This window comes from Mchenga conophoros, linkage group LG3, assembly GCF_057382185.1.
Source record: "Mchenga conophoros isolate Kocher_MC1m ecotype Shallow Benthic linkage group LG3, M_conophoros_male_GT1.1, whole genome shotgun sequence".
Taxonomy (NCBI): domain Eukaryota; kingdom Metazoa; phylum Chordata; class Actinopteri; order Cichliformes; family Cichlidae; genus Mchenga; species Mchenga conophoros.
This window is the reverse complement of record NC_140528.1, coordinates 51,613,616-51,630,368: the sequence shown is the minus strand read 5'-3', so window position 1 is coordinate 51,630,368 and position 16,753 is coordinate 51,613,616. Positions and strand designations below refer to the sequence as shown.

The window sequence follows — 16,753 nt, the reverse complement described above, 5'->3', positions numbered from 1 at the left end:
TGAGAATTGAGGCAGTAGAGAAATAGGCCTATAATTGGTAAAACTGTGTTTGTCATTACTTTTATATAGTGGTATTACTTTCACAATTTTTTGGAAAACAACCGGACTGAAATGATAAATTACAGATACAGTATATGTTAAGGGACTAGCAATATTCAGAACAACCTGTTTAACTACAGACATATTTATGTCATGATAAGCCATTGAAGACTTACTTTTACATTTTAATGTGATATTTATTACTTCTTGCTCATTTGTAGCTGAGAGGAACAGTGAAAATGGATTTGATTTAATATTACTGATATTTTCATTTTTATGACACAGGATGTCCGCTGCTAGTTCAGGGCCAACATTTATGAAGAATTTGTTTTTTGTGATTTTCACCATTTGCATCAGTAAAATATTCAGGATATGATGTTCCAGAAGATCCTTGTTTAATTAAGTTGTTTAACACATCCCAAGTTCCTTTTATATTGTTTTTATTGTCATATAATCTTAATATTCAACATATGGACACCACGGCGCCAGCTGCTCACTTCGATCATACTCACTGCCGTGTATATACCCCCCGACGCTAATGCTAGGTTGGCCATGAAAGAACTTTCTGCAGCCATTAACAAACACCAGAATAAACACCCCGAGGCTGCTTTTATTGTTGCTGGCGACTTCAACCACACCAACTTAAAGACAGTCCTCCCCAGATTCCACCAACATGTCTCCTGCCACACCAGAGGAGACAAGACTTTAGACCCTGTGTATTCCAACCTGGCTGGAGCCTACAAAGCCACACATTGTAGGCTCCCCACATTGGACAATCGGACCATCTCTCCCTGTTCCTCACACCTAGGTATTCACCACTCATCCAACATGTGAAACCTGCTGTGAGGACAATTAAAGTGTGGCCAGAGGGGACAGACGCAGTGCTCCAGGACAGATTTAAAAACACAGACTGGAATATGTTCACCCACACAGACCTGGACCAGTACGCCTCATCTGTACTGGATTACATCTCCGAAACCACAGACAGTGTCACCACCCAGAAACGGATCACCATGTACCCCAACCAGAAGCCTTGGATGAACCGGGATGTTTGTCTCCTCCTGAAGGCCCGCAACACCGCCTTTAGGTCAGGAGATGCACACGCCTACAGCACAGCCAGGGCTAATCTAAAGAAGGGCATCAAAAAAGCCAAACACCATTACAAAAAGAAGGTAGAAGAACACTTCTCCAACTCCAACCCCCGACGCATGTGGCAAGGACTCCAGACCATTACAGACTACAGGAACACCAAACCCTCCCCCGCATCCTCTGATGTCTCCTTCCTCAACGAGCTCAACAACTTTTATGCTCGTTTTGAGCGAGGGAACCCCACAACCACAACCAAAGCAGACATGACGCCAGACCACCAACCTCTGACTCTCTCCCCCACCGATGTAGGAGCGGTGCTGAGCAGGATCAATGTCCACAAGGCTGCAGGTCCTGATGGCATCCCCGGGCGTGTTCTCAGAGCATGTTCTGGGGAGCTTGCAGGAGTGCTCACAGACATATTCAATCTGTCCTTGGCCCACGCTGTGGTACCGGCCTGCTTCAAATCCACCTCCATCGTCCCGATACCCAAAAACTCCAACCCATCTTGCCTCAATGATTACCGCCCAGTAGCACTCACCCCCATCATCACTAAGTGCTTAGAGCAGCTGGTCCTAGCACACTTCAAATCCTGCCCCCCCCCCCCACCCTGGACCCCCACCAATTCGCATACCGCCAGAACAGGAGCACAGAGGATGCAGTCTCCATCGCACTGCACTCTGTCCTCTCACACCTGGACAACAACAACACCTACGCCAGAATGCTGTTTATAGACTTCAGTTCAGCATTCAACACAATCCACCCCTCACAACTCATCAGGAAACTGACAGACCTGGGCATCAGTTCCCTCATCTGCAAATGGTTACTGGACTTCCTGACCAACCGCCCCCAACATGTCCGGCTGGATAACCGCTGCTCATCTACAATCACGATGAACACCGGTGTACCACAAGGCTGTGTGATGAGCCCTTTCCTCTACTCCCTCTTCACCCACGACTGCAGACCTGCTGATGGTTCCAACACCATCATTAAGTTTGCAGACACCACGGTGATTGGCCTCATCAGTGACAACGATGAGGCCGCCTACAGGGAGGAGGTGGATCGTCTGGCTGAGTGGTGCGACAGAAACAACCTGCTGCTTAACACCGAGAAGACCAAGGAGCTCATCGTGGACTACAGGAGGAATGCTGACCCACATCCACCCATCCACATTAAGGGGACGGCTGTGGAGCGTGTGAGCAGCTTCAAGTTCCTGGGAGTCCACATCTCCGAGGATCTCACCTGGACGACCAACTGCTCCAAGCTGGTCAAGAAGGCTCACCAGCGCCTCTTCTTCTTGAGGACTCTGAGGAAGAACCACCTGTCCTCAGACATCCTGGTGAACTTCTATCGTTGCACCATCGAGAGCATCCTGACCAACTGTATAACAGTCTGGTACGGGAACTGCTCTGCCTCGGACCGGAAGGCGTTGCAGATGGTCGTGAAAACTGCCCTGCGCATCGCCAGAGCACCACTTCCTGCCATAAAAGACATCTCAAATTCAAATTCAAATTTTATTTGTCACGTACACAGTCATACACAGTACGATATGTAGTGAAATGCTTGGACAACTGCTCGTGACCTAAAGAAAACAAAAAAGGAAAAGGCTATGAATAAGATAGGAAATAAATATGAAAAATTAAAAAGGGTAAATTTAACTAGGAAGGAATAAAATATAAATTAAGGTTAAAAATGAAATAACTGTACAACACAAATTAGAATGAAGGGTAAATTTAACTGGGAAGAATAAGATAAAGATAAATATATAAATTAAAGTTGAAAATAAAATAACTGTACAACAAAATACACAATATAGAACTATATAAGAATGTATGAAGAAATCTAAATATAAATAAATATATACACAATAACAGCAGCTGTACAAGTATTAACCGGAAATGAAGAATATAGTGACCAGTGTTGTGCAAAACCAAAGTCCAGAAAGTCCAGTGTGTGTGTAAGAACCATATGTGTGGGTCAGTACTGTGTGGTGGTGTGATTGAGAGACCGTATCGCCTGCGGGAAGAAGCTCCTCCTCAGTCTCTCTGTGTTGGTCTTCAGGGAGCGGAATCGCTTTCCTGACCTCAACAGAGAGAACAGTCTGTTGTTGGGATGGCTGAGGTCCTTCACGATCTTCCTGGCCTTGGTCCAGCACCACCTGCTGTAGATTGAGTGCAGGTCAGGGAGCTCGGAGCGGATGGTGCGCTCAGCTGACCGCACAACCCTCTGTAGAGCTCGTCTGTCCTGCATGGTGCTGTTCCCGAACCAGGTTAAGATGTTTCCCGCCAGGATGCTCTCTATGGTGCACGAGTAAAAGTTCCTGAGCACCTTGGAGGGCAGTTGGAAGTCTCTCAAGCGTCTGAGGTGGTAGAGACGCTGTCGGGCCTTTTTCACCACGGTGTTGATGTGACAGGACCATGACAGGTCCTGCGTGATGTGAACTCCGAGGTATTTGAAGCTGTCCACTCTCTCCACTGGGCACTCGTTGATGACGGGGGTCTGGTAGTTCCTCTCCTGCTAAGTGCTGAAGTCCACTATCAACTCCTTTGTCTTACTGACGTTTAGAAGGAGGTTGTTCCTCTGGCACCAGTTCTCCAGATTCCTAATCTCCTTCAGGTAGGCCGTCTCGTTGTTATCAGAGATCAGGCCCACCACGACGGTGTCGTCAGCAAACTTGATGATGGTGGTGGAGCTGGTAGTGGCCACACAGTCATATGTGTACAAAGAGTACAGCAGGGGGCTCAGAACACACCCCTGGGGGGCTCCAGTGCTGAGAGTGGTGGAGGCTGAGACATGTCCGCCCATCCTTACTGCCTGTGGTCTGCCAGTTAGGAAGTTGGAGATCCACTGACACATAGATGAGCTGAGTCCCAGATGCTCCAGCTTGGTGGTGAGTGTGAAGGGAATTATGGTGTTAAATGCAGAGCTGTAGTCTATGAAGAGCATTTTAACATAATTCCCCCTTCTAGTGTCCAAGTGAGTGAGTGATGTGTGGAGGAGATGAGAGATGGCATCGTCTGTGGAACGATTTGGACGGTAAGCGAACTGTAGTGGGTCCAGTAGTGAAGAAATGATGAAGTCTCTGACCAGGCGTTCAAAGCACTTCATCACTACTGAGGTGAGGGCTACAGGGCGATAGTCATTGAGAGAAGCAGGGTGGGGTTTCTTTGGGACAGGAACAATGATGGACTCTTTGAAGCATGTGGGGATCACCGACTGAGATAAAGAGATGTTGAATATCTCAGTGAACACAGGAGCTAGCTGGTATGCGCAGTCTCTTAGGATACGACCTGGGATGCCGTCTGGTCCTGCTGCTTTCCTGGTGTTCACTCTCTTGAAGGCTCTCCTTACTTCATGCTCGGAGATGACGAGCACGTTTCCGGTGCTGGCAGTATCTTCCTGTCTGCAGCCGTTAGCACCGCTAACACTAGCATTGTTGGAGACCTTAGCTGCAGCCTCGAAGCGAGCATAGAAAGTGTTCAGCTCGTCTGCCAGAGTCACGGCCGCGTTCGTCATACCGGTTGTTGGTGCTTTATAGTCCGTTATTGTCCTTAGTCCCCGCCACAGGCTCCTAGAGTCACTCTGTTGGAGTTGTGACTCTAGTTTCCTCCCGTAGCGCTGCTTCGCCTCTTTCACCGCCCTCCGCACGTTATATGACGCGGCTACAGGAAGCGGTGTCTGAAAAGGGCTGGGAAAATCATCAAAGACCCCAGTCACCCGTCACATGGACTCTTCACCCTCCTGCCCTCTGGGAGGCGCTACAGGAGCCTCCGGACTAAGACCACCAGGTACCGGAACAGCTTCTTCCCCACAGCTGTCAGACTCCTGAACTCTGCCTCCTGACATCTGACCCACGTTAAACTCATGGACTGAACATACACACACCCACAATGGATAACTGTACCCTCAAACACACAATAATAACATGGACTGAACACCACTCACAACCACTAGCACTTTATATAGCCTCTGTAGAAACTATCTACACCCTCACTTATCTTAACTGCACTACTGTATAGCTCTGTGTAAATAATCATTCTGTACATTCAATAATCTTTAATCCTACAACTGTTTACAACTTGCATAGTTCCCATTTCTGTATAGCTGTATATCTCAGATTCTGTAAAGTTATTTATTTCATATTCTGTATAGTTTTTCATATTTATATCCTGTTTATAGCCTGTACATAGCTTGTACTCACTACAGCCTGTACATACTTATAGTTATAGAATATTCACAACATACTTCATACCGTGTACATTATAACATACCATAATAGACCCATTTCTGTAATATACTCACATATCTATATTATTGCCAATATATATTGTAATATATCTATATCACTAAAGCACTTCTGGATGGATGCAAACTGCATTTCGTTGCCCTGTACCTGTGCATGTGCAATGACAATAAAGTTGAATTCTATTCTATTCTATTCTTTCCAAACGCCTTCGATGCTTGTTTCCTGTGGGGGAAGACGGCGGGTCTGTGTGCGGCGCTGGAATGGTTGCGCTGTGCAGGACGACTGCTGTGTTCCTTCGGATTACTCCTCACCCCCTACCCAACCCCTGTGGCTTGTCACGTGCTCCAATGTTGTGATGTGGACATTTATGTGCTCTCTGTGCAGAGGAGTTTTTTTTGTTTCCTGTTCTCATGCTGTCCTCCCATAGGTGCCCAGCATGAGGAGAGGTCTCTTTTTATTTTTCCTCTCGTACTTTTCCCATTGTTGTGTACTTTTTCAGTGTTTTTTTTCTGTAATGCTGCCAATCTCCGACTGTATTCCCATGTGATGTCTTTGTTGTGTGTGTAAGTCGGGGGGGGGGGGGGGGGGGGGGTGTCCTATTCCTCTGCGGGGCGACCTGCATATGGCCAATAAAGCATTCATTCAATTCAATTCAAGAGTTGGATGTCACTCAACTGTGAAGGAGAGCTGATGGTGTCAAAAACTGAATTATGTTATTTGCAAAGTGAATTTTATATATCATTTGTTTATCCAGCCAAAAAAACCTCACTGACTTTAAAAATGTATTTTTTAAGCATGAGCTGGCTGTAAACATATTTCAAGTGGCCAAAAAGGAGTGGATTGGTTATAATGTTGGTACAATAATGCAAAGTCATAAAGACACTTTTACACTTTGTATATAACCCCTTTGCAAATCCTGCTCACTAAAGTCTATTAGACAATTTAAGTAAAGACATTATACATTACAAAAAACAAAACAAATGGAAACATTGGAATCACTTTTTAGCAAAACACCCAATTTAACCCTCCGGAAAAACTCTCTCCACACACACACAATGATTTATGAGGCAAAACCAAACACGTCTCTTAGGCTACGTTCACACTGCAGGTCTTAATGCTCAATTCCAATTTTTTTGCCTGCTTGTTCACACTACAAATAAAATGCAACAGCAAATGTGCTCTAGTGTGAACCCTCAAAGCAGCCCGCATGCGCAAAAAAAGACGTCTCACACAACGCGCTCTGTTTAGACCCAGAGCAAACCGTATTGTTTGACTGTACGTTTCCCAATTTTGCTTTGAGTAATAAAGTTATTGTGTTATTTACATATGGCCTAATAATGATCCTTATTGCTGTTTTAGAGAGGAGCGGTGCTTCAAAGGATAGTTGCAGATTTCTGTCAAAATCTGCCGATTGTACAGTACAAATAAAATTTCCACGTTCCTCCAACGCTGTCTTACCAACTGTTTCACTAACATCCACACGAGATGGCCAGGAAGCGTTCGCGATGTCTTCTCCGGCGCTGATAATTGGCGTCTGTCTTGTGTCAGTGACGTAAAAGACGCCTTTAATGCGACGTGACCATACAAACAGCAGTCGCTTTCTAAAACATCAGATGTGTATCGGATTCAGCACCACATACGAAAGTGACCCAGATCGGATTTGAAAATATTGGATTTGTGCCGTTCACACTGTCATACCATGATTGGATATGGGTCACATAGGGTCAAAAAAGTCGGATTTGATGCGCTTTTGCCTGCAGTGTGAACGTAGCCAAAGATTAGTTTCACATTTTCAGAAGTGAGTGACATCCTGGAATGAAGAAAGATGAAAAGATTTTGTTCAAAGTTTTATTTCATATAAAAGCTTTTTGTTCACAACAAACATATATTCACTGAATATAATCATTAAAATTACATTTTATAAATCACAGAATCACAACAGAAGGATTTATCTTAATGTTAAGTGAGGTCACCAATAGACTGGAGGGAGATTAGAACACTTGACAAGCTGCCACTGCCTCTGCTTTCACTGCATTGAAATCACTCACAGCTGTCTCACACTTTGTAAGCATGAATATTTCAACCAGTATGAATTCTTATGTGTTTCTTTAAGTGTGTGTTTTGACTGAATTTCTTTCCACAGGTGCTGCAAGAATACGCCTTCTCACCTGTGTGAGTTCTTGTATGAATTTCCATGTTTGATTTCTCACTGAATCTTTTCCCACAGGTTCTGCAAGAATACGGTTTCTCACCTGTGTGAGTTCTTACGTGAGATCGCAGTGTTGAGTTCTGAGTGAATGTTTTTTTACAGGTACTACAAGAATACGGCTTCTCACCTGTGTGAGTTCTTGTATGAATTTCCATGTTTGATTTCTTACTGAATCTTTTTCCACAGGTGCTGCAAGAAAACGGCTTCTCACCTGTGTGAGTTCTTACGTGAGATCGCAGTGTTGAGTTCTGAGTGAATGTTTTTTTACAGGTACTACAAGAATACGGTTTCTCACTTGTGTGAGTTCTTACGTGAGATCGCAGTGTTGAGTTCTGAGTGAATGTTTTATTACAGGTACTACAAGAATACGGCTTCTCACCTGTGTGAGTTCTTGTATGAATTTCCATGTTTGATTTCTCACTGAATCTTTTCCCACAGGTTCTGCAAGAATACGGCTTCTCACCTGTGTGAGTTCTTGTATGAATTTCCATGTTTGATTTCTCACTGAATCTTTTCCCACAGGTTCTGCAAGAATACGGTTTCTCACCTGTGTGAGTTCTTGTATGAATTTCCATGTTTGATTTCTGACAGAAACTTTTCCCACAGGTACTACAAGAAAACGGCTTCTCACCTGTGTGAGTTCTTATGTGAGCTTCTAGTGCTGACTTTGAAACTAATTCCTTCCCACAGGTGCTACAAGGATGTGATTTCTTACCTGTGTGAATTTTCAAGCACTGACTGAATTTTGTCCTACAGGTCCAACAACAACAACATGATGATTTATTACGTGTGTGAACTCTCCGATGTGTAGTCAGATCGGATTCAGAGTTGAAAGTTTTTCCACAGCTGTCACATTTTAAAACATTTGTCTTTGTTTCAGTTTTACTCTGACTGTCTGACACAGGAGTGTCGTCTACTCTCTGATCGTGACTTGTCTTTCTGTGATGTCTTCTCTGCTTCAGCTCCATGTTTCTAGTTGATCCTGAGTCCACATGCTGACTTTCTACTTGATCTTGGCTCTCTGCTTCAGGAGAGCTGTGAGAAAGGAGCTGCTCACTGCTTAGTTTTTGTTCAGTCTCCTGCTTCAGTCCAAGCTGCTCTCCCTCCTGACTGCTGCAGAGCTCCTCCTGTTCCTCTTTAATGTGTAGAGGCTCTGGGTCCTCCTGGTCACAGACCTGCTGCTGTGTGGGGTCTGAAGAGACAAACGGAGAAAAATGATAGAAAAACGGGTGAAAATATTTTGTAAACTCTGAATATTCTCATTACTTTCACATTTCTCTGTGAAAATGACCTGAAATCCATTTTCTACTAATTTGCCACACACCAACACAAATCCCTATCCTAATAAGGACACACATATGATCTTTCTCTTAGTATTAAGGTATGAACACAAAGCCGAAAACACAAATTAAAAATGAAAACCAATAGAAAGAGACTTTAAAGTGGTCGTCATAGTGATTTTACTTTATAAACATGAACAGGTAGAAATGGAGGCTTCAGCCTGACTGCTCATCAGTTTGTTATCTGTTGAAGTTCAGGGTCTGGTTGCTGGGCTATTGTCTACAGTATAAAATATGTGCAAAGTATTTTAAAATATAGTGTAGTGGCAATTCCTTTTGTTTGACAAACCAAGCATCCCACAATTACAAATCCACAAGCTACTACTGCACTGAGATAATACAGGGAGTGCAGAATTATTAGGCAAATGAGTATTTTGTCCACATCATCCTCTTCATGCATGTTGTCTTACTCCAAGCTGTATAGGCTCGAAAGCCTACTACCAATTAAGCATATTAGGTGATGTGCATCTCTGTAATGAGAAGGGGTGTGGTCTAATGACATCAACACCCTATATCAGGTGTGCATAATTATTAGGCAACGTCCTTTCCTTTGGCAAAATGGGTCAAAAGAAGGACTTGACAGGCTCAGAAAAGTCAAAAATAGTGAGATATCTTGCAGAGGGATGCAGCAGTCTCAAAATTGCAAAGCTTCTGAAGCGTGATCATCGAACAATCAAGCGTTTCATTCAAAATAGTCAACAGGGTCGCAAGAAGCGTGTGGAAAAACCAAGGCGCAAAATAACTCCCCATGAACTGAGAAAAGTCAAGCGTGCAGCTGCCAAGATGCCACTTGCCACCAGTTTGGCCATATTTCAGAGCTGCAACATCACTGGAGTGCCCAAAAGCACAAGGTGTGCAATACTCAGAGACATGGCCAAGGTAAGAAAGGCTGAAAGACGACCACCACTGAACAAGACACACAAGCTGAAACGTCAAGACTGGGCCAAGAAATATCTCAAGACTGGTTTTTCTAAGGTTTTATGGACTGATGAAATGAGAGTGAGTCTTGATGGGCCAGATGGATGGGCCCGTGGCTGGATTGGTAAAGGGCAGAGAGCTCCAGTCTGACTCAGACGCCAGCAAGGTGGAGGTGGAGTACTGGTTTGGGCTGGTATCATCAAAGATGAGCTTGTGGGGCCTTTTCGGGTTGAGCATGGAGTCAAGCTCAACTCCCAGTCCTACTGCCAGTTTCTGGAAGACACCTTCTTCAAGCAGTGGTACAGGAAGAAGTCTGCATCCTTCAAGAAAAACATGATTTTCATGCAGGACAATGCTCCATCACACGCGTCCAAGTACTCCACAGCGTGGCTGGCAAGAAAGGGTATAAAAGAAGAAAAACTAATGACATGGCCTCCTTGTTCACCTGATCTGAACCCCATTGAGAACCTGTGGTCCATCATCAAATGTGAGATTTACAAGGAGGGAAAACAGTACACCTCTCTGAACAGTGTCTGGGAGGCTGTGGTTGCTGCTGCACGCAATGTTGATGGTGAACGGATCAAAACACTGACAGAATCCATGGATGGCAGGCTTTTGAGTGTCCTTGCAAAGAAAGGTGGCTATATTGGTCGCTGATTTGTTTTTGTTTTGTTTTTGAATGTCAGAAATGTATATTTGTGAATGTGGAGATGTTATATTGGTTTCACTGGTGAAAATAAATAATTGAAATGGGTATATATTTGTTTTTTGTTAAGTTGCCTAATAATTATGCACAGTAATAGTCACCTGCACACACAGATATCCCCCTAAAATAGCTAAAACTAAAAATTACTTCCAAAAACATTCAGCTTTGATATTAATGAGTTTTTTGGGTTCATTGAGAACATGGTTGTTGTTCAATAATAAAATTATTCCTCAAAAATACAACTTGCCTAATAATTCTGCACTCCCTGTATTTTGTACGCAGGCAAAAGCAGTCCACTATCCATACTTGAAAGTTGCGTTTTTATGGCTTATTCGTCCAGTTTGGCAAGCAATAGCAAGATTCATTTTTTATTACTTCCTGCTGCTGCTTCGCCTGCTCTGGTAAAAAAAAAAAAAAAAAAAAAAACATAGGCCAGTGCATGCTGGTCCAATACCAGTCTCTATATTTATACAAACAAATGGCCCTACAGCTCTTACTGACTGACTTAACAAGGTAAACACCAAAACCACACCAAACATTAAAACAAATATTAACCTACAAATAAAACTTGTGAATAAACCCCAAAATATAAGTCAACTAACAACAAACTTTAAACAAATTTTAAAATGAAAAAAATAAAGAACAAATAGCTCCAACATATAAGATACGGTACTGTACACACATACAGATGTTTTAAGATTATACAAAGGGTTTGAAAAAGCGTAGGGAGGGTTATTATGGCTTAAAACATCTAAAAAATAATTTTAGAAAAGATATGGTTTCCATTTCATTGATTCGTACCTAATGTGGTGGGTCCCAGAACACAACCCTCCTGATAATCGAGGAAATACTGTATTTAGAAAACAACCAACAACCCTTTAAGGCAATAAAACTTCATTAAGCTAACAGCTTAGTTAGGTTCCAGACTCAAGTCAGTTTCTTTGACTTATACCAAGTGGAGGTTTAATGTTACATGTTAAGAGAAAAGAGATGCATTCATGCTGATTGGACTTTTAATTCTTTCTGTGCTTCTAAAAAGGAAAAAAGAAAACCTGTAACCTGTGATTAGGATCCTACATGAGTCATATTCATTTTAATAATATAAAAGCAATAATAATTTTACATACCTATTCTATCCAACTTTAACTCTGGTTTCCAGATGGTCTCCAGCAGTGTGAGTCGCTCTTCATCAGTCCAGACAATAATGCCTTCAGCCTCCTGCTTCAGTCCAAGCTGCTCTCCCTCCTGACTGCTGCAGAGCTCCTCCTGTTCCTCTTTAATCTGTGGAGGCTCTGGGTCCTCCTGGTCCAGACTGGAGTTCCTCTCCTGGTTACAGACCTGCTGCTCATCCAGACCCTCCTCTTCCTCACAGACATGTTGTTGTGGGGGGTCTTGAGGAGAAAAGAAACACAATAAAAAGGTCATTAATGTGATGAACAGTAACAGAAAACACTATTTTTAAAAAGCACTTTGTGCGTTTGGCAGCCATCCTAAAAGGTTGCCCCCTTTAGTGGCCTCCACAGGAGATCATCTGCCTGCACCACACCATCTCTAGCACGCTCCGCTTTCACACTAACTCTCTGCATGTCCTCCTTCACCACAGCCATGAACCTCCTCTGTGGTCTTTCCTCCTCTCTTACTGCCTCCTAACAGGTCATCCACTTCGGAGCAGTCTGGTAACAACTTTTAAAGTTAAATGTGTATTGTATATCTGAGATCTACCTTTATCTTTACTGCACAGTCTCAGTGCTTGGAGAGGAAAACTGACACTCGATGAACTCAACAGTGGAATCTGTTCGACAAACACTTTAAATAAATGAATCAAAATATGTCAATCAAAAAAGGAGCTTTCGTTAACTATATTTAAATTTAACTGCAGAAAACTTCGGTCAACATATTTAATCATTTATTGAAATCTGGTTTTGTGCAATGATATAAACTAGTTTAGATTTATTCTGGATATTCTCACCACGGCTGAGGGTAGTGTTATTCCAAACAGCACAACACCTAATCTAGCAGTGACCATGGACCGGTGTTCCAGATCTACTGGCGTTTAGATCAACTGGCGTTGGTCGAACAGATGTGTGGCAGTCTTGCGTTTCAGTAGCTGCTACTGACAAACCAGCAAAAAACGCCAAATGTGTCATCTGTGACACTTGTGAGGTTATCTCAAACACACTCCGTCAGTCTTGATGCTGTTGAACAACAAAATGTTTAAAAATGTGGCAAGTTTACCTGGTAATATCCTCATGCGCGACGCGATCGCGAAAACAGCAAACAATTAACACCACGCCGATGTTGTTCACAGGACAGCAAGAGTAAACGATCGGGAGACTCTTGTCGTCGTTATCGTTCCCCTCGCACGGTTTATTTCTCCGATTTCAGCGTTTTTGCTTCACAACTAAAGCGAACAGTTTACTTTGTGCACTAACATGGAGTCGAGTCAACCAGCGCCACCTCTGGCCAAGTGCCACAGCCTACAGCCAGATCAACTTGTGACACACATCTGCACCTGCTGCTATGATCGCATTGAGTAGAGACTGAGTGGCTGCACTAACCCCTGGTACATCCAGATCTACCCACAAACATGTTGACAGATGCAATCCCAGCAATGTGGATTGTCAACACTAAAAACAATCAGTAAGCAAAGACAACAGGGATCAGTTTTTTCTGTTTATTTAGCACCCACAACATCTGTAGTCGCCTTCTGCACAGGGAAAGTCCACACACACTGTGTGGTACCACTTTCCACAGAAGGTGCATTCGATCTGCAAGACTGAATGAGATTGTCAGAGTCATTGTCTGACTGTTTATTACTATTCACCTGCAGTACATTCACAGTAACTGCCATCTCCTTACAAATGTTTATTAGATTAACCACACTTATACAGACTGTATATAACAACCAACTCTAAAATGTTTGTTCGCAGAGAAAAGACACAGACAGACTACACTAACGACATGTGATGTTACAACTGTTAACCATTCCTCGCCGTCAGTCCCCTGACCGTGGTCGGGAGACGCGAGGGGAGACGCTTCCTCCAGGGCCGAAGTTTGTCCTCCTTCGGGGTTAACTCCCTTCACTTTTGTGGAGTAGTGAGGCAGACAGAAATCAGCCGAGGCACCGGAGAGTACTGAAGAGATGAGGTACAGTACTGCACACTTCGAAAACACACTGCATAGTAGCCCGTTAGAACGCTGCTCCCGGTCGCCCTCTCTACCCATGACACACTCTCCCTCTCTTTTTCCTCTTTCGCTCCCCGCGTTTCCTTCACGCGCATGCTCACACACACACATCACATACACTCCTTACTGCATCCAGTCACACACAAGACGGCAATTCCCGCAACACAACACTAGTGAAATATTAGTGTCATTTCATTCTTTTCAAAGGTTTATTTGCATGACGCACAAACAGACAAATTTGAAAGGTACAAATGTGCATGACACGAATTCAAACGTGCTGCAGATGTGTGTCACAGGTTGATCTGGCTGTAGGCTGTGGCACTTGGCCAGAGGTGGCGCTGGTTGACTCGACTCCATGTTAGTGCACAAAGTAAACTGCACGCTGTAGTTGTGAAGCAAAAACGCTGAAATCGGAGAAATAAACCGTGCGAGGGGAACGATGACGACGACAAGAGTCTCCCGATCGTTTACTCTTGCTGTCCTGTGGACAACATCGGCGTGGTGTTAATTGTTTGCTGTTTTCGCGATCGCGTCGCGCATGAGGATATCACCAGGTAAACTCGCCACATTTTTAAACATTTTGTTGTTCAACAGCATCAAGACTGACGGAGTGTGTTTGAGACAACCTCACAAGTGTCACAGATGACACATTTGGCGTTTTTTTTTGCTGATTTGTCGGTAGCAGCTCCTGAAACGCAAGACTGCCACACATCTGTTCGACCAACGCCAGTTGATCTAAACGCCAGTAGATCTGGAACACCTGCACCAGTCCAACATAGTCCATCACTGGACACTGACCCACAGCACTGATAAATACCCAGTTTAACATCTTCTAGTAAAGTCAGTCACACTGAAGAATCTGAGCTTGAACAGCACAGAGTTAAAAACATGTCCATACCTATGATGTGTGAGTTTCTGTCGGGTTTCCGGCTGATATCCAGCAGTCTGTGCTGACGGTTGATCTCCTCCTCATACTGGACGATGGTTTTTTGAACCTCTGAGAAGATTTCCTCACCAACAGCAGTTAGTCTCTCCTTGATGAACTCTCTCAGATACTGAACTGAACTCATTGCTGCTTCACAACTGAAATATTTTCATATAAGATCACCAAACTAAAGTCCTCGGCTAAGTGCAAATCAAACATGAAGCTTACGTCGTCTAAGCTAGCGGTTCCCGCTTTTCGTGTCACGTGATCAATCCTCAACCGTCCCATAGGGCCGCGGTCTTTATATTTACATGTTGGTCACATTATACAGACAGATAATAAAAGACTGTTAGACTTTGTAAGTTGAGTCTTTTTATGGTGCGTGAGAATCCTTTTCATTAAGTATTTTCAGCTGTTTGTCGCTCCTCTGCGCTTTAGTGATTCTTCTTGTCATGTCTATGTTTGTCCACCAGGTGTCCTCCTCGGCTCAGCTCTGTGTGACAGTTTTCTACAACCATGATGAAGAAGAGTTTCTTTGTTTTTCAGTCTCTCTGCTCACTTTAATGTTTACTGCTGGTTCAGTTGTGTAACGATTTCTCACATTTGAAGTCAATCACACTGAGCTGAACATGAAGTTCCTGCTAACACAAAATAAAGTGAGTGACATCCTGGAATGAAGAAAGATGAAAAGATTTTGCTCAGTTTTATTTCATATAAAATCTTTTTGTTCACATTAAAGATAATGGTATCTTCATTTAATAGAATCTTTAAAATTGCATTTTATAGTCAGAATGACAACAACGGCGGAAAAATGCATCATATGTTGAGGGAGATTAGCACACTTGACAAGCTGCCACTGCCTCTGCTTTCACTGCATTGAAAGCAGTCATGAAACACGCTTAATGTGCAACAAGGACCATCATTTGCAAATACACAGCTATACTTACAAATTTTATATGAGAAAATCTATCAGGGGAGACACAGCTGGCTTTGCAAGAGGTAGAGCAGGTCATCTGTTAATCACAAGGATGGTGGTTCAATCCCCAACCAGTCTGCATGTTTGCGCCATTCCATTTATGATGAAACAACTAATCATGGCACACACCTGTTGCATGTACATTCACCCCTGTTTGTTTTGCTATGTTTAAACAACTCCTCAGGTTGTGTCACTAGGAGGCAGTGTATAAAGGCACAACAGACTTCCCCATTTACACCTCTGGCAAGACAAGGTCAAACTTTCTGCCTCTGCTCAGTCTCAGTTTGTCATTTAGTTTTTCTAACAGTGAGGCAAATTGTGTGGCAGTACATCTGAAATTTAAGCATGAAACAATATCAGTGCGTGTGTTTGTGAAAGTTGTGTGTGAATGTTAGAAAGTACTTACATAGGAACAGCATAGAAAAAAAGAGCTTGCTTGAGTGGGTGAATGGGGCAAGTTGTAAAAAGCACTTTGAGCGCTCAGAGTGGAAAAGCGCAAACTTTAAACTGGATCTAAAAATAAGACTTGATTGCCTCTAATAAATGAGGCTAAGCTGCTCCAGACACTTTGAGTTCTTATGCTCTCTGGTGCAGACTCGGTGCTGTTTAAAGGTTTGAGATATAAAGGCAGAATTCCAACATAGTCCAAGTTAAGAGTTGATATGAGGTCAGCAAGTACAGGGCATGTCTCCTGTGTGCTAGTAGAACAATAAAATTCTTTGCTGCCAATAGAAAAATAATTCAAGGAATAAAAGTTGTGTGCAAAAATCTGTATTATTTATTAGTGATGCTCATCAGGGAAACACAAAGACATTAGACAATGAAAAACTTTCGACCTTCCTGCTGTCTGGCACAGAGGTCCGAACGACTTCTTAGGGATGTGATTAGGGATTGATAAGAATTTTGAGATTCCGATTCCATTCTCAGCATCACTTCTTGATTCTCTTATCAAATCTCCTTGGCTCTGCTTTGAGAGTCACCACTATCACCAAGCAGCAAATCAAATCAAATACATTGTGCCGATTAATTACATGCTGTCAGGTCAAATGTTTATGCATGTTGGACGCATTTCCCTTCATTCTTGTGATCAGTGTTGGGGTCATTACTCAGAAAAATAATGTA

At 43.2% G+C, this 16,753-nt stretch overlaps 1 protein-coding gene across 2 annotated transcripts; it reads right to left on the bottom strand.

Annotated features, from left to right (window-relative positions):
• Window positions 1-7,222: 7,222 nt before the first annotated feature.
• On the bottom strand, window positions 7,223-15,679 carry LOC146579362 (uncharacterized). 2 transcript variants are annotated; one of them, XM_085269224.1, is made up of 4 exons: window positions 15,603-15,679; window positions 14,629-15,296; window positions 11,672-11,935; window positions 7,223-8,772 (listed from the first exon to the last, which is right to left on the bottom strand). In XM_085269224.1, the coding sequence occupies exons 2-4, from the start codon at window positions 14,798-14,800 to the stop codon at window positions 7,451-7,453; spliced, it is 1,758 nt and encodes a 585-aa protein (XP_085125350.1). In that variant the 5' UTR covers window positions 14,801-15,296; window positions 15,603-15,679; the 3' UTR covers window positions 7,223-7,450. The 2 variants fall into 2 exon arrangements, with proteins under 2 accessions (XP_085125350.1, XP_085125351.1); XM_085269225.1 differs by lacking the exon at window positions 15,603-15,679 and having other exon boundaries at window positions 7,223-7,850; window positions 8,187-8,772; window positions 14,629-15,323.
• Window positions 15,680-16,753: the final 1,074 nt, after the last annotated feature.